The sequence below is a fragment of the Pristiophorus japonicus genome, chromosome 3 (assembly GCF_044704955.1).
Source record: "Pristiophorus japonicus isolate sPriJap1 chromosome 3, sPriJap1.hap1, whole genome shotgun sequence".
Taxonomy (NCBI): domain Eukaryota; kingdom Metazoa; phylum Chordata; class Chondrichthyes; family Pristiophoridae; genus Pristiophorus; species Pristiophorus japonicus.
In genome coordinates this window covers 205,400,530-205,423,471 of record NC_091979.1, presented here as the reverse complement: position 1 = coordinate 205,423,471, position 22,942 = coordinate 205,400,530, and the positions used below count along the sequence as shown (strand labels likewise).

General features: G+C 44.4%; 1 protein-coding gene across 1 annotated transcript in view; it reads left to right on the top strand.

Annotated features, from left to right (window-relative positions):
* The window catches only part of LOC139260081 (sperm-associated antigen 16 protein), a 1,616,547-nt gene that overhangs the window by 1,131,748 nt on the left and 461,857 nt on the right, over positions 1 to 22,942 (top strand). The window contains exon 13 of the mRNA XM_070876216.1: positions 8,357 to 8,483. Within this exon, the coding sequence (XP_070732317.1) occupies positions 8,357 to 8,483 (127 nt within the window). The remainder of the gene's footprint in view (positions 1 to 8,356; positions 8,484 to 22,942) is intronic.

Below are 22,942 nucleotides of genomic sequence, written 5' to 3'. Positions count from 1 at the left end.
AACCTAAGAAATAGGAGCAGGAGTAGGCCATACGGCCCCTCAAGCCTGCTCCGCCATTCAATAAGATCATGGCTGATCTGATCATGGACTCAGCTCCACTTCCTCCACTTCCTCCCCATAACCCCTTATCCCCTTATCGTTTAAGAAACTGTCTATTTCTATCTTAAATTTATTCAATATCCCAGCTTCCACAGCTCTCTGAGGCAGCGAATCCCACAGATTTACAACCCTCTGAGAGAAGAAATTTCTCCTCATCTCTGTTTTAAATGGGCGGCCCCTTATTCTAAGATCATGCCCTCTAGTTCTAGTCTCCCCCATCAGTGAAAACATCCTCTCTGCATCCACCTTGTCAAGCCCCCTCATAATCTTATATGTTTTGATTCTTCTGAATTGCAATGAGGCCAACCTACTCAACCTTTCCTCATAAGTCAACTCCCTCATCCCCGGAATCAACCTAGTGAACCTTCTCTGAACTGCCTCCAAAGCAAGTCTATCCTTTTGTAAATATGAAAACCAAAACTGTACGCAGTATTCCAGGTGTGGCCTCACCAATACCCTGTATAGCTGTAGCAAGATTCCCCTGCTTTAATACTCCATCCCCTTTGCAATAAAGGCCAAGATACCATTGGCCTTCCTGATCACTTGCTGTACCTGCATACTATCCTTTTGTGTTTCATGCACAGGTACTCCCAGGTCCGACTGTACTGCGGCACTTTGCAATCTTTCTCCATTTAAATAATAACTTGCTCTTTGATTTTTTCTGCCAAAGTACATGACCTCACACTTTCCGACATTATACTCCATCTGCCAAGTTTTTACCCACTCACTTAGCCTGTCTATGTCTTTTTGCAGATTTTTTGTGTCCCCCTCACACATTGCTTTTCCTCCCATCTTTGTATCGTCAGCAAACTTGGCTACGTTACACTCAGTCCCTTCTTCCAAGTCGTTATATCCATATATCCATCCAATATTACATAAAAAAATTAACTAATTATCCTTGCGCATCCATTAGTGACTGTCTTGTGTGTGCGTTTGCCTGTCCTATTGTTCCTAAGCAGTGCTACCCCATGGTAGCATGGTTGGTGGAAGGCTGTTGACTTTCAGTGGGGGAGACTGCACATGATTTTGCAGGTCGACCTTGAAGAGCTCTGGGCCTAGTAGGTTGGGCTTCAGACTCCACCACCTCGGCATGGGCGGCAGCAGTCTGGGCTGGCTGGCTGACAGGTAACAGCATGGGCATTGACAGAGTGGCAATTGTGGGAGGACAAATGCTGTCATCATGAGAGAGTGTGACAGCAGGATCAGCCTCCAGAAATCCACTGCCATTCCCCAGGGGCAATACCTCAGCAATTCTAGTAATCTGCGGGGTACAGACTGCTGGAGGTCTGTGACACCGTGCAAGCCCCTTTCTACACTGATGCCAGCAGTCTGTGCTTGCATGACTTCAGTCTGAGCTTCCATTGCAGCACTCAGACATTGGGTGGATTGTGCTTATGCTGCATGGAAGCTAAGACTTCGGCCATCAGATGCTGCATGATGGTTGGGTCCACAAGTGCCTTAATCGATCTGCCCAGCCCTTCCATGCTGGAACTGGTGGGCTCCAAGCTCTATCTAAAACCTGTACAAAGCTGGAGCTGGACTCCTCCATGCTCCTTGTCATTGCACTCTGGCAGGCCTACCAATGCACCAAGCATTTATTTGTGCATATCCATCAGCCTTCTTCCATACTTCATCTGAGTCCTGTGCAGGAGAACTCGTGTATGACCTCGCCCTCCTGAGCTACCTTTCCCCCCGCCCTGTCCTGGCTGCAGGCCACTCATCTCACCATGTGCAATTCCCGTGTCTAACCTATCCTATAAAGTACACATAGTGTTAGTATCTGAGCTGGTGGTTCGGAATTTGAAATCGAGTGATGGTGCTTCTTCTTCTGCTTCTGGTCTCTCCACCACTTGTTTTTCCACCACTGGCTGGGCAGGCTGCAATTCTTGGGTGTCTGAAATGAAAAAGGTACAATGGTAGGGTTATTGTGAATGGAGGGTGGGTGGGGTGGCTGATGTAAGAGGTGCAGGCTTACATCATGTGCAGATTGTAAATCAGAGGATATTGTGGGATGAGGGGGAAGTGGGATGTGAGAAGGAGGATAACATATGAGGATATGGGCATCTTGAATTCTTTCAGCCCCACCATTGGCAACGGGCTCAGCCATGCCCTTGCCAATAATGGCCAGCACTGTCTCCTCCAAGGTGGTGAATTGATGCAGACGAGCCTGTCCGCCAATGGTTAAGCTCTGTTGCCTGCGGCTATCTGCCATGTTTTCCTGCAAGAGAAAGGGAAATGTGTCAATCAGTGTGGTGTAATGTGTTTGGGTGGTGTGCCTGTCATGATGGAACAGCTGACAGTGTATGCAAACTGTGAGATGTGGGTGTGAGTCTTGCAGCAGTGGTAAGTGTGTGAGGGTGAGGTGAAGCTATGAATGTGAGGTATGAGTCATGATTGGTAGAGATTGTTGGTATGTGAGTGATGGGGGTGTGGTGCATTGAGCATTGTGAAAGGCTAACATAGAAACATAGAAAATAGGTGCAGGAGTAGGCCATTCGGCCCTTCGAGCCTGCACCACCATTCAATAAGATCATGGCTGATCATTCCCTCAGTACCCCTTTTCTGCATTCTCTCCATACCCCTTGATCCCTTTAGCCATAAGAGCCATATCTAACTCCCTCTTGAATATATCCAATGAACTGGCATCAACAACTCTCTGCGGTAGGGAATTCCACAGGTTCACAATTCTCTGAGTGAAGAAGATTCTCCTCATCTCGGTCCTAAATGGCTTACTCCTTATCCTTCGACTGTGTCCTCTGGTTCTGGACTTCCCCCAACATCGGAGTGAGTGAGTGAGTGAGTGAGTGTGATTGAGTGGGAGAGTGAGTGAGTGAGTGGGTGGGTGAGTGAGTGGGTGGGTGGGTGAGTGAGTGGGTGGGTGAGTGAGTGAGTGAGTGGGTGAGTTGGTGGGTGAGTGAGTGAGTGAGTTTGAGTAGGTGGGTGAGTGAGTGAGTGAGTGAGTAAGTGGATGAGTGAGTGAGTGAGTGAGTGAGTGGGTGGGTGAGTGAGTGAGTGATTGAGTGAGTGAATGAGTGGGTGGGTGAGTGAGTGGATGAGTGGATGAGTGAGTGAGTGAGTGAGTGAGTAGTGAAGATGGTAAGATATGACATTTGAAGATAAATTCACAGACCTTGACCATGCGTGCAAGGTAATTAAACTTCTTCCTGCACTGAGTTCAGTTCCTCGGGGCTACACTACTGGCAGTGAGCACATTGGCTATCTGTTGCTTGGAGGGCCTCCTTTGGGAAGAGGACCTCTCACCTGGAGTTGACCTCCTGGACCAATGCCTCCAATGCTGCATCGGAAAATCTGAGCCCTTTCTCTGTCATGTTGAGCCATTACTCAATCTTGTTTTTCTGACAGCAGCCTTCACTATCACTTCTGCCAACTATTGCAGGCAGAAGGCACTACCCCTTCAAGAAGTGCAGACTGCCTTTAAGTAGTGCAGGCTAGCTTTAATTGGAGCTATCCTTGCATGAACTTGGGCCCCCTTTTGAGTGTTCAGCGCTCATGCAAAGTAGCAGGCAGCATGAATTTTACACGCCGCCTGCAGTCCTCTGAACGGGCTAGGATTGCTATCGCATCGCGATCCTCATGTCTGTTATCAGGAGCTACCAAATTTCTAGGCCTTTGTCTGCCTTTTTTGTGCCAAAGGGGCACAATAATGATCTCATGGTATTTTTTAAAGAAGAGTAAGGAGTTCAACCTATTTCCTGGACAACATCCCTTTCCCCCAAGCCTCCACCCCACCTCCCACATCCATGTAATTTCCTGGGAGAGGCAAAAAACTGAAATAACCCAGAGTTAATAAGGGGGAAAATATTCCAGAAAATTTATCTCTGACCCACTCAGGCATTCAAAACCTAGAAGATCACTTGGACCAAGTATTATCTGTAGAGTCCCTTAGAGACCCTAACCTTCAAGAACTGGTCCAGCTCCCTCCTGAAGCCATGCAGAGAGTTAGTACCCAGCACACTAGCTCAGTACTCTCTGGGAACCTTTGTCAAGGAGAATTATAGAGTCTAAAATACAATATTCCATAATTACAAGAACAGATCGCATAGCAATTTCTAAAGTGCAATATTTTCACTCTGAAAAATGTCTGTCCTGGTAGTGCGAGATGAGATGATCATAAGTGCTACTATACATGCCTTGTTACCTCGAAACTTGACTATTCCAATGCACTCCTGGCTGGTCTCCCACATTCTACCGTATGTAAACTAGAGGTGTCCAAAACTCGGCTGCCCGTGTGCTAACTCGCACCAAGTCCCACTCAGCCATCACCCCTGTGTTCGCAGACCTACATTGGCTCCCAGTTAAGCAACGTCTCAAATTCAAAATTCTCATTCTTGTTTTCAAATCCCTCCATAGCCTCGCACCTCCCTATCTCTGTAATCTCCTCCAGCCCCACAACCCCCGAGATATCTGCGCTCCTCTAATTCTGCCCTCTTGAGTAGCCCTGATTATAATCACTCATCCATTAGTGGCCATGCCTTCTGTTGCCTAGGCCCTAAGCTCTGGAATTCCCTGCCTAAACCTCTTTTTCTCTCTACCTCTTTTTCCTCCTTCAAGACACTCCTTAAAACTTACCTCTTTGACCAAGCTTTTGGTCACTTGCCCTAATTTCTCCTTATGTGGCTTGGTATCAAATTTTTTGTCTCATAATACTCCTGTGAAGCGCCTTGGGACGTTCCACTACGTTAAAGGCGCTATATAAATACAAGTGGTTGTTACAGTCGACTGCATTAATGGAACCCTTTCTACCTTAGCTGACCTGATAAATGTCTTCCTGCATTGCCTCCAGATATGTGGGATGTTGCTCAAGGCATTAGCACAGTGCATACCTCCTCCCATTTTCCTGGGCTGCTCTTCTTGGGAGCATATATTCCTCATCTGCCTCACTTCCTCCAAGCGAATTTCTATGGCTTCATCAAATAAATGGGACACTGTCGAATGCCCTGCACATTTTTTTCTGTTAGAAGCTAGCTTTTATTCCAAATTTGACTATTTCTGATGCCACTTAATCCTTTGTAGAACGTTCAATCCTGTAGCAGCACATGTTTGGCCACTCACTAGCGGGCATTGTCCACATTATTCAAATGATACTGACCCCAAAAGATCAACGTACTACAGGTTGGGTACAACAACAACAACAACAACAACTTATATTTATATTTATATAGCGCCTTTAATGTAATAAAATGTCCCAAGGTGCTTCACAGGAGTGTTATGACAAAAAATAAATTTGACGCTGAGCCAGATAAGAAGAAATTACGGCAGATGACCAAAATCTTTGTCAAAAGGCAGGTTTTAAGGAGCATCTTAAAGGAGAATAGAGAGGTAGAGAAGTTTAGGGAGGGAGTTCTAGAGCTTAGGGCTTAGGCAGCGGAAGGCACGGCCACCGATGGTTGAGCAATTGAGTAGGTGAATCGGTGCAATTCTGACACCACCTCACTTCCATTCAGACGTGGGCCTGATCAGACGATATAAGTGTATTTGTTATTGACTGGCTCAGTTTAGCCAATGGTAAACTGAGTTCACTGTTTCATGAACCTTAATTCTTAAACACCTGAACCAATATATTTGTATCATAGGACACCGAACTTTGCATATATAGGAGGCCTACGCTTGTCTGCAGCGAGCTTCTTGCATGTCTTCTGAAACCTTGGAGTTAAATAGGTCAGGGGGTGGTGCGGTGATGATGGGCACGGGTATGACACTAATGGGGAGATAAATACTCTGCCCCTATTTTGATCCTCCCCCGCCACACGCCTCGTTTTCGTTACGTGAGGATGGAGGGTTTAAAATCATTTGGACATCTTGGCAGCAGTTGGAGCACCATGAAAATTTCGTATCCTGTACCAATGGCCTGTGAGTTTCCATTGGAGATGTTAACACGCAGTCAGTGGCAGATCACTTAATGATGCCACGTGTGGAAGATGTGTCATCTTCACGATTGTGAGTCTCATGAATTTTGAAAGCTCTTTTTCATATTTACAATTCATAAAATAAATTACAAAATGGTTGGAGTGTTGAAAATCATGCTATTTTAAACATTTGTGCAAATCACGAGCATTGAAATATTTTCCTAAAATGGCAAGAATTGTTATTTGAGAGCATTAAAGGATGATTATTGCAGGTGCTAATTTTTTGTTGCTGCAAACAAAATCATAGTCTCAATTCTGCCGAGAAACTGAACTGTTGTTAATGGTTTGTTAATTAGAGGAATTTTAGTCTATTACAAGGACCATAAACGGAACTTAAATGCAATTCTCCCAATTCTCTGGGGTCAGTGAGTAAATGTACTGAGCCATGCATCCTAGGTTAAATGCCTGAATTGTGATGAGCTACCTGACCTTAACCTTGCGATAACTGACCACAATACCTGTGGAATAGGTGGGGCAAATTCTACCAGGGTTCCCACTCTTGATCGTTGTCTAGTGACCCCCAATGTTTAAAATATCATGATTTTCAACACTCCAACAATTTTGTAATTTCCTATGTGAATTGTAAATATCAAAAAGAACTTCCAAAATGCATAAGAAAGTAAGAAAGACTTGCATTTATATACGGTTGCTTTTTCCACAACCTCAGGATGTCCCAAAACTCTTTACCGTACTTTTGAAGTGTACTCACTGTTATAATGTAGGAATAGCGGCAACTAATTTGCACACAGCAAACTCCCACAAACAGAAAAGAGATAATGTCCAGATCATTTGTTTTTTGTGATGGTTGGTTTGAGGAATAATATTGGCCAGGACATCAGGGAGAACTTCCCTGCTTTTCTTCAAATAGTGCCATGGGATCTTTTATGTCCACCTGAGAGGGTAGAGGGGTCCTCAGATTTAAGATCACATCCTTCAGTACTGCACTGAAGTGTCAGCTTGGATTATGTGTTCACATCTTTAGAGCGGGACTTGAACCCACAATCTACTGACTCAGAGGTGAGAGTGCTACCCACTGAGCCACAGCTAACTCACCCAGTGTCAAATCCAATAAACTGCCAGCACAAGGCTTACACATGAAGAATGACCACTTGGATGAGATAGTAGAGGGGCTCCCTGCATCCAGAGAAACATACTCTAGTCTGATTCAATGCCTTTAGGTGGTATGTTGTTTATTTAATTATTGAATTCCTAAACAGTCATTGCTGGAATTTAATTTGTTCACCAAAGTGAGAACTCATCTAAACTGTTGTTACTGCATCATTGTTCTTCTTTGCATTTCTAACAGAAGACAGATCTGAAAGAAATGCACTGAGAAGTTCGACAATTTCATTGTGCAGAATAGACATGAACAACAATTGTTCCTTTTTTCAGTTCTGAAAAGGAGCCCTAACTTGAAAGCTATCAGCTTCTGTTTGAAAAGATAAATAATGCAATCCACATAACAATTGCGTTTTGAGAAGAAAAACATGATACACTTGCTTGTCAGAATCATTTGGGCGCATAATGATGTCAGTCCGCAGAATAGTTATAAATTAAATGTTCAAAGAACCCCTCAGTTTAACTAGTCAAACACAACATAGGTGCTGTAATGCTTACTTAAATATTAATGAAAAAGAACAAATCATTTGGTTCATCAGACTCTGTCAGGGACCATCACTTCCATCTATTTTCACCCTGCTGGGAGAGGTAGGTTTTGTCTGCTTGCTATGGAGATGAATTAATCTCACAGAAGTCTGCTTGACTGGGTGGCACACACCTAACACATGACCTGTAGCAGCCTGCTTGTGCCTTGTGCCTTTTTGTTTGTCAGCCAGATTTAGATGAAGCAGTTCACATCTGGACAGTGAAAGTCATCATTTTCAACACTACTTTTGTGTCAAAGGAACCGTCATGTCTTGTCTTGTCTCTGCTTAAAAGACATCTTAATGCAAGTCAAGTCTAGACAGTGACATTTATTCTCTCCCCATCCCCCTATTAGTGGTGGTTGTATGACAGGTGAACTGTGAAACTAAAATGAGGCAATGTGGTGTGTCTAGTCATCATCAGATGACTTCGTCAGATGAAAGAAGCTGCTGCTACATCTTGAGCATGTGGGAAGTAATAGGGCTGGTAATTAATCTCAGCTGTTTAATAAAAGAGAGATGGAGCTAGTGACCTAGTGACTGCAAAGCTCGCTTTAATTTCAGCCAGTCTAGCTCATGGTTGAACTTCTCCTATTTAACACTCGGCACTCACAGCAGTGGAACTGCCTTGACTGTGCAGTTCTGCAGACAACTGATGCACTTCTAACGACTTACTGCTTTTTACAGTGAGAGATGCAGACAGACGCTACGAGGTCATATCGATTCTGTGAACAGCATTGAGTTTCTTCCCTTCTCTAACACCCTGCTGACCAGTGCAGCGGACAAGACCCTCTCTCTCTGGGATGCCAGAACGGTAAACAAAACTTTTTTTTCATTACCTATTCTCATTCGAATTTAGAAGACTGAGAGGTGATCTCATTGAAACGTTTAAGATTCTGAGGGAGCTTGGCAGGGTAGATGCAGAGAGGATGTTGCCCCTCGTGGGGAGCCTAGAACTAAGGGGCATAGTTTCAAAATAAGGGGTTGCCCATTTAAAACGGAAATGAGCAAAATTTCTTCTCTCAGAGGGTCATGAATCATTGGAATTCTCTATCTTAGAGAACTGTGGAGGCTGGGTCATTGAATATATTTAAGGTGCAGATAGGCAGATTTTTGAACAATAAGTGAGTCAAAGGTTATGAGGAGTGGGCGGGGAAGTGGAGTTGAGGCCAGGATCAGATCAGCCATTATCTTATTGAATGGCGGAGCAAGCTCGAGGAACCAAATGGCCTATTCCTGCTCCTATTTCTTATGTTCTTATTAGATCTTCCTGGTGTAATAAGTCACTGTCAGAGCTTTACTTTGACAAACTATAAATGGTCTGAGTTTTTTTTACATAGAATGTACAGCACAGAACAGGCCATTTGTCCCAACTGGTATGTGCTGGTGTTTATGCTCCAGCCTCCTCCCAGCCTACTTCATCTAACCTCATCTGCAAATCCTTCTATTCCTTTCTCCCTCATGTGCTTATCTAGATAGAATGTAATCAAGAAAGATAGAGTTTGGTTACCTTTACACAGTGCCAAGCAAGGTGACAAATGACCCAGCTCCATTAGGGAGGCAGCCTACGTTCTTTTTTTCTTCCTTTCTTTTGTAATTCAATTAGTGCATTGCAATTTTTTTTTAAAAAGAGCATGTTATCAGTTTTAATGAAATGTGAAATTGGATGGTATAAATGATTTTAAAGTTTTAGCCGCTGTGCTTAATCACAGACTTTTTGTTGTTCCATTCACATGCATAATTTATGAAAACCTCCAGCTTCTCTGACCTTTAATTTTGATGATTTATTTACAAAAAATGGTGCTCTCTCAGGAAATCTCGCACTGTCCATTAAGGTATTCCTACTGCAATAATTATCTTTCTTCTGAAAAAAACAAGAAATGGTGTACCCTTGGAAGATATTCTACGGAAGTTAAGAATATCGAGTGTTATAACAAGGAGTGTATTACAGGGATACTTTCCTGGCTTTGCACTGCCAGTGAGGAGCCTCACACACACTGCTCACAATTTACAATGGTTTAAAAGAACATTTTTGATTTATTCTCTTGTCAGGCTACTCCTGCTGGGAGAGCAAAACCTGAAATTTCCCCTGAGCATAAGAATTTTAAATAATGTGAAAGATTAAGGAGTAGAAATTTCCCCCGGCCCAAAACGGGGCACACGCACCCGATTCAATGGTTTTTACCACAGCTGTGTTTGAGGTCGTCTCTTGAGCGAAATTCCGCTCTTTGTTGTTTTTTAAAATTTGAATCTGGAAGTCATTCTTAATGGGGACGGTGACTACACGAGAGGGGCGGATACACGGCGTCGGCAACACCTGAGGGGCGGAAGTTGGCTACAGGTGCAGAGTGACCGCCGCGATGACATCATCACGCTAGTGCATTACCACAGTTCTCCCTTCACTTAAACGGGTGAGCTTTTGCGATTTTAAAACTTTGGCCCACTGGGCCATCAGGGAGGGCTTTGGCCTGGCCAATGGCCTGCCACCCAAGAGGGGGTGTCAGGCTGCCTGTTGGCGGCCCGGCCGAACCCGGGGGTATAATTGTCAGGCCAACAGGGCAGTCGGCCGACAAAAAAAAAACATGGCTGCAGCGACAGTGCGACCTCCACTTTAAGGGAAGCCATGCCGCCATTGCAGAAGACCACAGCCTCACTGGACCACCGGGAAAAAATACGTTTTGGCACTGTCAAGTGGGCCGAAGATTTTCAGTGGGGAATGCCACCATTAGGGGGCGGGGGTAGGGTAGATCAGCGATGTGTACGGTGATGACGCACTTAACACAATCAGCAGCAGCAGAGTGGTGGGAGGGGATCGGGACACCACCGGGAAACATGGGAAGGGCAATTAGTCTATTAGCGGCCAGTCAATGAAAAGTCAGCAGCCACTTCATTCTGCAGCGTGGCTGCCAATTTGCGGTGGTAAGAGGCCTTAAGAAGCGGGGCAATTTCAGCCCCTAAGTGTGCAAAATAAAACATTAAAACATGTCTGCCAAAATTTATATGCAAATAAATTTATCACTAGTTATACGTCACCCAGTTCAGATACTGTAAAAGTTTTGATTACTGTTTTTGCTTTACCAATGTCCTCATTTGTATATATCAAAAAGATGGGGCAATGGCCCCATCATGGCCTTTAAGCTTCAGCTGCCTCGGCCGTAAGCTCTGGAATTTCCTTCCTAAACCTCTGCCTCTCTACCACTCTCTCCTCCTTTGAGATGCTTATTTAAAATCTACCTCTTTGACCAAGTTTTTCGTCATGTGTTCTAATATCTCTTTATGTGTCTCGGTGTCAAGCTTTGTTTTTTATCGTTCCTGCAAAGTGCCGTGTGACGTTTTATTATATTAAAGGCACTATATAAATGCAAGTTATTGTTCTCTGTATTCTAACTGTGCTTTCCAATACAAGGTAGACTACCTCTACAATGTCATGTAACTTCAAATCTATGGTGACCATATCAATTATACACCATGTAGTAAAACAACCTCAACCATTCCCCTACCTCTAGATAGGAATTTTAGAGGGCTGGACAGGTTGTTTGTTGGACATGTAATTGTAGTGCATCTGCACCATGTCACCTGCACCGTTACAAGATGCAATAGTTGGCTGCCAAGTGGAACCCCGAATAGGTAACCTAGGCTTCACACTGACTTGAACACTGGGTCTAATCTGTTAATTTAGAATCTAGCAGAATCAGCAGAGATTAACTGCTACTCAATTGACTGCTACTACAATATAAGCCAACACACAAACACTAGCATGCCTCTGAAATCCTTCCCCACATCATTTATAAACTTAACTCGTGGAAATATCCCTGCTGTTTGTTTCTGCTTCCTCAGTTCAAGAGCTGGTGACCATTTATATCTTTAAAAAAGACTTCCATAACCACACTTCTCAGCAGAATTATTCAGAATTTTTACTAAAAGAAGCACTGCCTTGATTGCTGGGAAGGAGAGAGCTGAAATAGTCTTGTATTAATTTGAGTAGGCAAGCAAAACAGTGAAACCTTTGTGATGAAGTAGAATGTTTCAAAATGAGTTGTACAGTCATATTTAGTGTGCAGTAAACACTTATCAAAGAAATATATTCACTCTTCAATTTAAATTTTCTGCAAAAAGTTTGATTGACCGTCTTTCTTCTGGTTCACCTCAAAATGCACTTCTTTTGTAAAAGAAATAAGCTTGATTTTCCACCCATTCTTGATCAACCTCACCAATGGATTTATCAGGCATCTGTTTTTCTAAGACTTTTTCCAAAGACTTCAAAATTATTTTTTCCCTCTTTGGAACAACAGATTGTGTGGTGCAGTGTTTAAAATCATGAATGGATGGGACAGGGTACATAAAAGCAGACTGTTTCCAGTTGAGGGGTTAATAACAAGGGCCCAATGTTCCCTCCCACACAGCCTGGGACCGGCTTTTTCAATGTTAAATTTCGCACATGCGGGAAACTGTGTATGGGCCACGCAGCCCCAAAAATTAAGGGGAATATTTGAGGCCACAAAGATACAAGATTAAATGTAAGAGATTTAGAACAGAGGGCAAGGGAAACTTCTTCGCATAAGGAGCTGTGAGGCTGTGGAATTTACTTCCATGGTTAGTGGTTGAGGCAGAAACTGTGTCAATATACAGGAATTGATTGAATAGCTGGATGAAGAAAATGGGGTAAAGGGATATGTGAACAGGGTGAGTAAATATAATTCTATGTAACAGAGTTGGTGACAAATGTTCTCACGCCATCTTGAATTTTGGCAAATACAATTACTGTTTCTGACATTTCTCAAGTAAGTATGACTTTTGTGAACTGCCCACGGTACTACAGGTTTTATAATGAGAACAGTGCAAACAAGTAAAATACTGGTAGAAAATCCTCAAGGAAAGTATACCAAAATTAGCAGTTGAGAAAAGGCTATCAACCAGAGAACATAAGAACATAAGAACCGAAGAAATAGGAGCAGGAGTAGGCCATACGGCCCCTCAAGCCTGCTCCGCCATTCAATAAGATCATGGCTGATCTGATCATGGACTCAGCTCCACTTCCTCACTCGCTCCCCATAACCCCTTATCCCCTTATCGTTTAAGAAACTGTCTATTTCTGTCTTAAATTTATTCAATGTCCCAGCTTCCACAGCTCTCTGAGGCAGCGAATCCCACAGATTTACAACCCTCTGAGAGAAGAAATTCCTCCTCATCTCAGTTTTAAATGGGCAGCCCCTTATTCTAAGATTATGCCCCCTAGTTCTAGTCTCCCCTATCAGTGGAAACATCCTCTCTGCATCCACCTTGTCAAGCCACCTCATAATGTTATACGTTTCGATAAGATCACCTCTCATTCTTCTGAATTCCAATGAGTAGAGGCCCAACTTCCTCAACGGTTCCTCATAAGTCAACCCCCTCATCTCTAGAATCAACCTAGTGAACCTTCTCTGAACTGCCTCCAAAGCAAGTATATTCTTTCTTAAATATGGAAATCAAAACTGTATGCAATATTCCAGGTGTGGCCTCACCAATACTCTGTACAACTGTAGCAAGACTTCGTTGCTTTTATACTCCATTGCCCTTTGCAATAAAGGCCAAGATTCCATTGGCCTTCCTGATCACTTGCTGTACCTGCATATTGACCTTTTGTGTTTCATGCACCAGGACCCCCAGGTCCCGATGTACTGCAGCACTGTGCAATTTTTCTCCATTTAAATAAAAACTTGCTCTTCAATTTTTTCTGCCAAAGTGCATAACCTCACACTTACTCCATCTGCCAAATTTTTGCCCACACACTTAGCCTGTCTATGTCCTTTTGCAGATTTTTTGTGTCTTCCTCACACATTGCTTTTCCTCCCACCTTTGTATCATCAGCAAACTTGGCTACGTTACACTCAGTCTCTTCTTCCAAGTTATTAACATAGATTGTAAATAGTTGGGGTCCCATCATTGATCTCTGCGGCACCCCACTAGTTACTGATTGCCAACCCGAAAATGAACCATTTATCATCTCGGTTTTCTGTTAGTTAGCCAGTCTTCTATCCATGCTAATATATTACCCCCAACCCCGTGAATTTTTATCTTGTGCAGTAACCTTTTATGGCAGATGCAGTATAATGTGGATAAATGTGAGGTTATCCATTTTGGGGGCAAAAACATGAAGGCAGAATATTATCTGAATGGCGGCAGATTAGGAAAAGGGAAGGTGCAACGAGACCTGGGTGTCATGGTTCATCAGTCACTGAAAGTGGGCATGTGGGTACAGCAGGAGGTGAAGAAGGCAAATGGTATGTTGGCCTTCATAGCTAGGGGATTTGAGTATAGGAGCAGGGAGGTCTTACTGCAGTTGTACAGGGCCTTGGTGAGGCCTCACCTGGAATATTGTGTTCAGTTTTGGTCTCCTAATCTGAGGAAGGACGTTCTTGCTATTGAGCGAGTGCAGCGAAGGTTCACCAGACTGATTCCAGGGATGGCTGGACTGTCATATGAGGAGAGATTGGATCAACTGGGCCTTTATTCACTGGAGTTTCGAAGGATGAGAGGGGATCACATAGAAACATATAAGATTCTGACGGGACTGGACAGGTTAGATGCGGGAAGAATATTCCTGATGTTGGGGAAGTCCAGAACCAGGGGACATAGTCTTAGGATAAGGGGTAGGCCATTTAGGACTGAGATGAGGAATTCCCTGCTGCAGAGAGTTGTTGATGCCAGTTCATTGGATATATTCAAACGGGAGTTAGATATTGTCCTTATGGCTAAGGGGATCAAGGGGTATGGAGAGAAAGCAGGAAAGGGGTACTGAGGGAATGATCAGCCATGATCTTATTGAATGGCGGTGCAGGCTTGAAGGGCCGAATGGCCTACTCCTGCACCTATTTTCTATGTTTCTATGTGGCACCTTGTCAAATGCCTTCTGGAAGTCCAAATACACTACATCCACTGCTTCCCATTTATCCACCCTGTTCGTTACATCCTCAAAGAATTCCAGCAAATTTGTCAAACATGAGTTCCCTTTCATAAATCCATGCTGACTTTGCCTGACTGAATTATGTTTTTCCAAATGTCCTGCAACTGTTTCTTTAATAACCGACTCCAACATTTTCCCAACCACAGATGTTAGGCTAACTGCTGTATAGTTTCCTGCTTTTTATCTGCCTCCTTTTTTAAATAGAGGCAGTTTTCCAATCCGCTGGGACCTCCCCAGAATCCAGGGAATTTTGGTAAATTACAACCAATGCATCCACTATCCCTGCCACTACTTCTCTTAAGGCCCCAGGATGCAAGCCATCAGGTCCAAGGGATTTATCTGCCTTTAGTCTCATTATCTTACTGAGTACCACCTCCTTAGTGATTGTGATTGTGTAAGTTCCTGCCCCCCTATAGCCCATTGACTATCCACTGTTGGGATTTTTTAGCATCCTCTACCGTAAAGACTGATACAAATATTTGTTCAGAGTTTCTGCCATCTCCATGTTCCCCATCACTAATTCCCCGGTCTCGTCCTCTAAGGGACCAACATTTACTTTAGCCACTCTTTTCCTTTTTTTATTCCTATAGAAACTCTTGCTATCTGTTTTTATATTTTGTGCTAGTTTACTTTCATAGTCTATCTTCCCTTTCTTAATCATTTCTTTAGTCATCCTTTGCTGGATTTTAAAAGCTTCCCAATCTTCTGTCCTCCTATTAGTTTTTGGTCACTTTGTATGCCCTTGTTTTTAATTGGATACCGTCCTTTATTTCTTTAGTTAGCCAGGGATGGCTATTTTTTCTTTTATACCCTTTCCTCCTCACTGGAATATATTTTTCTTGAGACGCATGAATTAAACTATGCCGATTGAGCTGGGCCGAGATAACTTTTCCATCTACGCAGATTCATATACTGAGGTATCCTGTGGATTTCAAACAAAGGAGATTGAAAGTTTTAAAGCAACAACATCTTTGATACATTCTCTGCATTTGAACTTTAGCACTCTGGCGATACCGCTATGTTACCACAATATTGCTGGGCTTTACACCCACGGGGCCCAAGTTTGAACTGGTCATTAGAACATCGCATCTCCAAGCCTTGCTCCTATTATTTAGAATGAAAAGCGCCTAAAAAGTATCTCGCTATTTTGAAGTGTCTGCAGGCTTCCATTCCAGTCGGCGCATTGCAGCTCGAGATGTCGACATGCTGTATCTACACAGCCGGCATGAGGGCGGGGCTAGGGCCCAGCGCGCCTGTGAGTGCTGGCAGCGTTGTGCATGCACGTTAGAGCTTGCACGCATGCGCAATGGCACAGAAACATTGGCTGGGTGAGCGCTTTCCTGCCCCTAGCCCCTGGCCGAATGGCCAAAGATATGCTGCTGCGTCCTTTCATAGGCTGCTGGGTGATCGATTTCCTGCCTCTAGCCCCTGGCCAAATGGCCAAAGATATGCTGCTGCATCCTTTAGTGGGCTGCTGGGTGATCAATTTCCTGCCCCTAGCCCCTGGCCGAATGGCCGAATGGCCGAAGATATGCTGCTGCATGCTTTAGTGAGCTTTGCTGCTGGGTGATCGATTTCCAGCCCCTGGCTGAACAGACAGACACTGTGTGCTGCAGTAGGTGCGGTAGGGACTTTTATTTTTTTATTTATTGGTTTATTGATTGTTCTTTTATTTCTGCAGTTTTTAATTTTTAATTTAATTTTTTTTATTTTATAATTTATTCATTGATTGATTGGTTTATCATTTATTATTGATGATGGTTCTTTATTTTTAAAAGTGAAGGTGTTTAGTGCTCTCCCCTTCTCCCCCATCCCCCCGCCCGCCCCCACCCCCCCACTAGCTGCGCTGATTTCTTAACTCTACACAAGGTTTTTCCTGCCATACAAAAGTGGACACTCACTCCATTCTAATTTAGTTTGGAGTAATTTTTCGCAATTCAAATTTACAAAACCGGCGTAAGTGGCTGGACACACCCACTTTTGAAAAAAAACTGGACTAAAACTAAACTAAACTAACTCACTAGAACTGGAGCAAACTAAATGTGGAGAATTGCAATTTCTAGGACACTCCAAAAAAACTAGTTGCTCCAAAAAAATAGGAGCAAATCCAGTTGAAACTTGGGCCCATGACAACTGCTTCTTAGATAGGTGGAAAAATCATTACATTGTCACTATCACTGGTTAGCTACACCCGTGTACAGTTTGTTCAGGTGACTCTATTCAGGTTCCCTAGAAATGCATGTGATGTAAGATGTGTCACTTGACACTATACCTATGTTAGACTTTGGTTCTGATCAGGGAAAACTGAGTAACCTCCACACATCTGATGGCAATCCATTAATTTTACTGAATTCATTGAAAATTGTTTGACCCATTTGAAATCCTGCTCACTATTCTGAACATCCTTAGCTCAGAGAAGTCTGCTATGACACCTCGATTGTGAGAACCTTTTCTTCATATGTCCCCAGTTTATCACTCAATTCACAAGACTGTTATACTTAAACAGTGGTTCCCGAGGCACTCTTCCATGACCCACAAGTGGAGATGGAGCTGGTTCTTACAGACAACATGTCATTATTAGTTTTGATCATTGACACCTCTCTGGTGGTTTGAGGCACATGTTTCCAGCAGAGATGAGACCACAGCCTTTCAGTGTTATCCATACTGAAATGGCTTATGAGCTCTATGGCTAGCTTAACAGCTCTTTCAGAACTTGTTGCAAAGCAGATTTTATCTTTGTATCATTCTGATGAAGTTCATGAACAAGTATGAACCTGATCCCAATCCTTTTTCCATGACATCTTGTACTTTAGCTGCTGATGTCACTGATATTGGATCACTCACAGTTCAACAACTCATGAATGTGAATAATGAATTCCTTAAGGCAGAACACTGTTGTTCAATAAGAGTCTGTTTTGTAATATAGAAACATAGAAACATAGAAAATAGGTGCAGGAGTAGGCCATTCGGCCCTTCGAGCCTGCACCACCATTCAATAAGATCATGGCTGATCATTCCCTCGGTACCACCTTCCTGCTTTCTCTCCATATCCCTTGATCCCTTTAGCCATAAGGGCTATATTTAACTTCCTCTTGAATTTATCCAATGAACTGGTATCAACAACTCTTTGCGGTAGGGAATTCCAGAGGTTAACAATTCTCTGAGTGAAGAAGTTTCTCCTCATCTCACTCCTAAATACCCCTTATCCTAAGACTGTGTCCCCTGGTTCTGGACTTCCCCATCATCGGGAACATTCTTCCCGCATCTAACCTGTCCAGTCCTGTCAGAATCTTATAACTTTCTATGAGATCCCCTCTCATCCTTCTAAACTCCAGTGTATAAAGGCCCAGTTGATCCAGTCTCTCTTCATATGTTAGTCCCGCCATCCCAGGAATCAGTCTGGTGAACCTTCGCTGCACTCGCTCAATAGCAAGAACGTCCTTCCTCAGATTAGGAGACCAAAACTGAACAAATGAGACCAAAAAGGCCCTTTACAACTGCAGTAAGACCTCCCTGCTCCTGTACTCAAATCTCCTAGCTATGAAGGCCAATATACCATTTGCCTTCTTCACCGCCTGCTCTACCTGCATGCCAACTTTCAATGACTGATGAACCATGACACCCAGGTCTCGTTGCACCTCCCCCTTTCCTAATCTGCCGCCATTCAGATAATATTCTGCCTTTGTGTTTTTGCCCCCAAAGTGGATAATCTCACATTTATCCACATTATACTGCATCTGCCATGCACTTGCCCACTCACCTAACCTGTCCAAGTCACCCTGCAACCTTTTAGTGTCCTCCTCACAGCTCACACCACCACCCAGTTTAGTGTCATCTTACACTCAATTCCTTCATCGAAATCATTAATGTATATTGTAAAGAGCTGGGGTCCCAGCACTGAGCCCTGTGGCACTTCATTAGTCACTGCCTGCCATTCTGAAAAGGACCTGTTTATCCCGACTCTCTGCTTCCTGTCTGCCAACTAGTTCTCTATCCACATCAGTGCATTATCCCCAATACCATGTGGTTTGATTTTGCACACTAATCTCTTGTGTGGGACCTTGTCAAAAGCCTTTTGAAAGTCCAAATACACCACATCCACTGGTTCTCCCTTGTCCACTCTACTAGTTACATCCTCAAAAAATTCCAGAAGATTTGTCAAGCATGATTTCCCTTTCATAAATCCATGCTGGCTTGGACCGATCCTATCACTGCTTTCCAAATGCGCTGCTATTTCATCTTTAATAATTGATTCCAACATTTTCCCCACTACTGATGTCAGGCTAACCAGTCTATAATTACCCGTTTTCTCTCTCTCTCCCTTTTTAAACAGTGGTGTTACATTAGCTACCTTCCAGTCCATAGGAACTGATCCAGAGTCAATAGACTGTTGGAAAATGATCACCAGTGCATCCACTATTTCTATGGCCACTTCCTTAAGTACTTCCCCTGATTCTGACTGCAGGGGACCTACGTTTGTCTTTACTAACCTCTTTCTCTTTACATACCTATAGAAACTTTTGCAATCCGCCTTAATGTTCCCTGCAAGCTTCTTCTCGTACTCCATTTTCCCTACCCTAATCAAACCCTTTGTCCTCCTCTGCTGAGTTCTAAATTTCTCCCAGTCCCCAGGTTCGCTGCTATTTCTGGCCAATTTGTATGCCACTTCCTTGGCTTTAATACTATCCCTGATTTCCCTAGATAGCCACGGTTGAGCCACCTTCCCTTTTTTATTTTTACGCCAGACAGGAATGTACAATTGTTGTCAGACAGGAAGCAAAGAGTAGGAGTAAATGGGTACTTTTCGGAATGGCAGGCAGTGACTAGTGGGGTACCGCAGGGTTCTGTGCTGGGGCCCCAGCTGTTTACATTATACATTAATGATTTAGACGAAGGGATTAAATGTAGTATCTCCAAATTTGCGGATGACACTAAGTTGGGTGGCAGTGTGAGCTGCGAGGAGGATGCTATGAGGCTACAGAGTGACTTGGATAGGTTAGGTGAGTGGGCAAATGCGTGGCAGATGAAGTATAATGTGGATAAATGTGAGGTTATCCACTTTGGTGGTAAAAACAGAGAGACAGACTATTATCTGAATGGTGACAGATTAGGAAAAGGGAAGGTGCAACGAGACCTGGGTGTCATGGTACATCAGTCATTGAAGGTTGGCATGCAGGTACAGCAGGCGGTTAAGAAAGCAAATGGCATGTTGGCCTTCATAGCGAGGGGATTTGAGTACAGGGGCAGGGAGGTGTTGCTACAGTTGTACAGGGCCTTGGTGAGGCCACACCTGGAGTATTGTGTACAGTTTTGGTCTCCTAACTTGAGGAAGGACATACTTGCTGTTGAGGGAGTGCAGCGAAGATTCACCAGACTGATTCCCGGGATGGTGGGACTGACCTATCAAGAAAGACTGAATCAACTGGGCTTGTATTCACTGGAGTTCAGAAGAGTGAGAGGGGACCTCATAGAAACGTTTAAAATTCTGACGGGTTTGGACAGGTTGGATGCAGGAAGAATGTTCCCAATGTTGGGGAAGTCCAGAACCAGGGGTCACAGTCTAAGGATAAGGAGTAAGCCATTTAGGACCGAGATAAGGAGAAACTTCTTCACCCAGAGAGTGGTGAACCTGTGGAATTCTCTACCACAGGAAGTAGTTGAGGCCAATTCACTAAATATATTCAAAAGGGAGTTAGATGAAGTCCTTACTACTCGGGGGATCAAGGGGTATGGCGTGAAAGCAGGAAGTGGGTACTGAAGTTTCATGTTCAGCCATGAACTCGTTGAATGGCGGTGCAGGCTGGAAGGGCTGAATGGCCTGCTCCTGCACCTATTTTCTATGTTACTCTGGTATACAGACTATCGGGCCCCGGGGATTTATCGGCCTTCAATCCCATCAATTTCACTAATACAATTTCCTCCTTCTCACTAGACCCTCGGACCCCTAGTATTTCCGGAAGGTTATTTGTGTCTACCTTCGTGAAAACAGAACCAAAGTATTTGTTTAACTGGTCCGCCATTTCTTTGTTCCCCATTATAAATTCACCTGAATCTGACTGCAAGGGACCTATCTTTGTTTTTACTCTTGTCAGAAATGCTTTTTCCAAAAATGAAGTCAGATGAAAAACATCATCAACCAGAGGAGCCTATTGATGATCTTTGTCAACAATATGTTAATACTACTTGCACTCTCAAATCTAGGGCTACATGGCAGTAAAACAGCTCTCCACAATAATCAATCCCGGCTCTTCACTCTCTCCACAGTAACCAACCCCTGGCTCTTCTCTCTCTCCAAGGTAACTAATCCCGGGCTCTTCACCTTCTCCACAGTAACCAATCCTGGGTTCTTCAATGGCAATCACCTCTAGAATTCAAGGGGTAAAAATTCAACTCCGCCTGAAACGGGGCACACTTCCGTTTTATAAAGTTTTTCTACACTGCATGGATTATGGCGGAGGTGCAGTCGAGATTCGACACTTGGACTTTTTTTTGATCGGGCGGATGTAGTTGCGGCTGAGGGGCTGAAGTGCCCTTGCAGCGTGTCGGCCGCCCCGATCACTCATCAGCGCCGCATTGCGATGATGCGTCACAACATCTCTCCCCTTCAGTTAAAGGGGAGGGCCACTTCGAGCTCTGCATATTTTTAAGAAGTCCACAGGGCCACCAGGGAGGGTTTCAGCCAGGCCAGATGCCTGGCACACAAGAGGGGGTGCCAGGCTGCCTGTTGGCAGCCCAGCCAACCTGGGGGCATAATTATTGGGCCGACCTGGCAGTCGGCCGACAATGAAAAATAAAATGGCATCGCCAGCAGCCAACCAATAAGGAGTGCACCAACACAAAAACTGTCGGCGGCTCTGGCTAACAGCAGCACCGCTCCTGTGGGGCAATTTAGCAAAAGGGATATTTCCCACGGGCATTTTCGGGACGCAGTCACTGCCGGTCGGTAAGTGGTCGACGTGTGCACGCCACGGCAGGAAAATGGGCAGACTGGTCCCCTACACCGCTCTACCCCTCTACGAAGAGTTGACAGCCATTCTGCGCCACCCCGTGGCCACCGCTTTCAGGCGGCCAGAGGCCTTATCGGGAGGGGCAATTTTGGCTCCCAAATCTTTTGGCAATGTTTGGATCAAGGCTGTAATGAGGCCTGAAGCCAAGTGGTCCTAGCAGAACCCAAACTGAGCATTGGTGAGCAGGTTATTGGTGAGTATGTGCCGCTTGATAGTACTGTTGACGATCCCTTCCATCACTTTGCTGATGATTCAGAGTAGGCTAATGGGATGGTAATTGGCCTGATTGCTTTGTCCTGCTTTCTGTGGACAGGACATGCCTGGGGAATTTTCCACTTTTTTGGGTAGATACCAGTGTTGTCGCTGTACTGGAACAGCTTGCTTAGTGGCGTTTGTACTTCTGGAGCATATGTCTTTAGCACTACAACTGGGATATTTTCGGAGCCCATGCTGTATCTAGTGCGCTCAGCAATTTCTTGTTATCATATGGAGTGTATCCAATCGAGGGGCCTTATGGTCTACTCCTGCTCCTATTTCTTATGTTCTTATGTTCAATTGACTGGCATCTTTGCACAGGAGGGAGGTGCGCAGGAGGGGGTGGGGCAAGGTCACAGGAGGCACTATCCATGTCACAGCGTTTATAAAGAGAGGCTCAGTTTCTTTGACCTCTCGGATGCATAGTGCTTCCACAAGCTGAGGTTATCGCATCAGGTGGTGGCAGACATCTGCAGCCTCCTACAGGAAGACCTGCTCCCTGCTGATCCTGATGGTCATTCATTACCAGTGGCTGTGAAAGCGACTATTGCCCTCAGCATTTTCGCTTCCAAGTACTTCCAGGGCGCTATCAGTGACATATCCAGGATTTCCCAGTCAGCTGCACATAAATGCATAAGGCAAGTCACTGATGGCTTGTTTGCCAGGGCTGGGAGTTAGGTAAACTGCGATGACAATAGCCAGAATGAGCGGGCACTCGGATTCCTCCAGGTATAGAGTGCCATCGACTGCACACATGTGCTAATCTAAGCACCACAACCACAACCAGGAGTTTTTATAAACCGCAAGGGATATCCGTCCATCAGTGGGCAACTGGTGTGCAACAACAAGAGGAGGTTCATGCAGATCTGCGCCAGATTCCCTGGGAGCTGTCATGATACCTTCATACTGAGGTAGTCCAACATCACAGGCCTTTTCAATCCAGGAGGCAGACTTAAAGGCTGGCTCATAGGAAACAAGGGATACCCACTTCAAACTTGGCTGATGACACGTGAGGAACCCCGTCAATAATGTGCAGGAAAGCTACGGTGAGAGCCACATGACCAC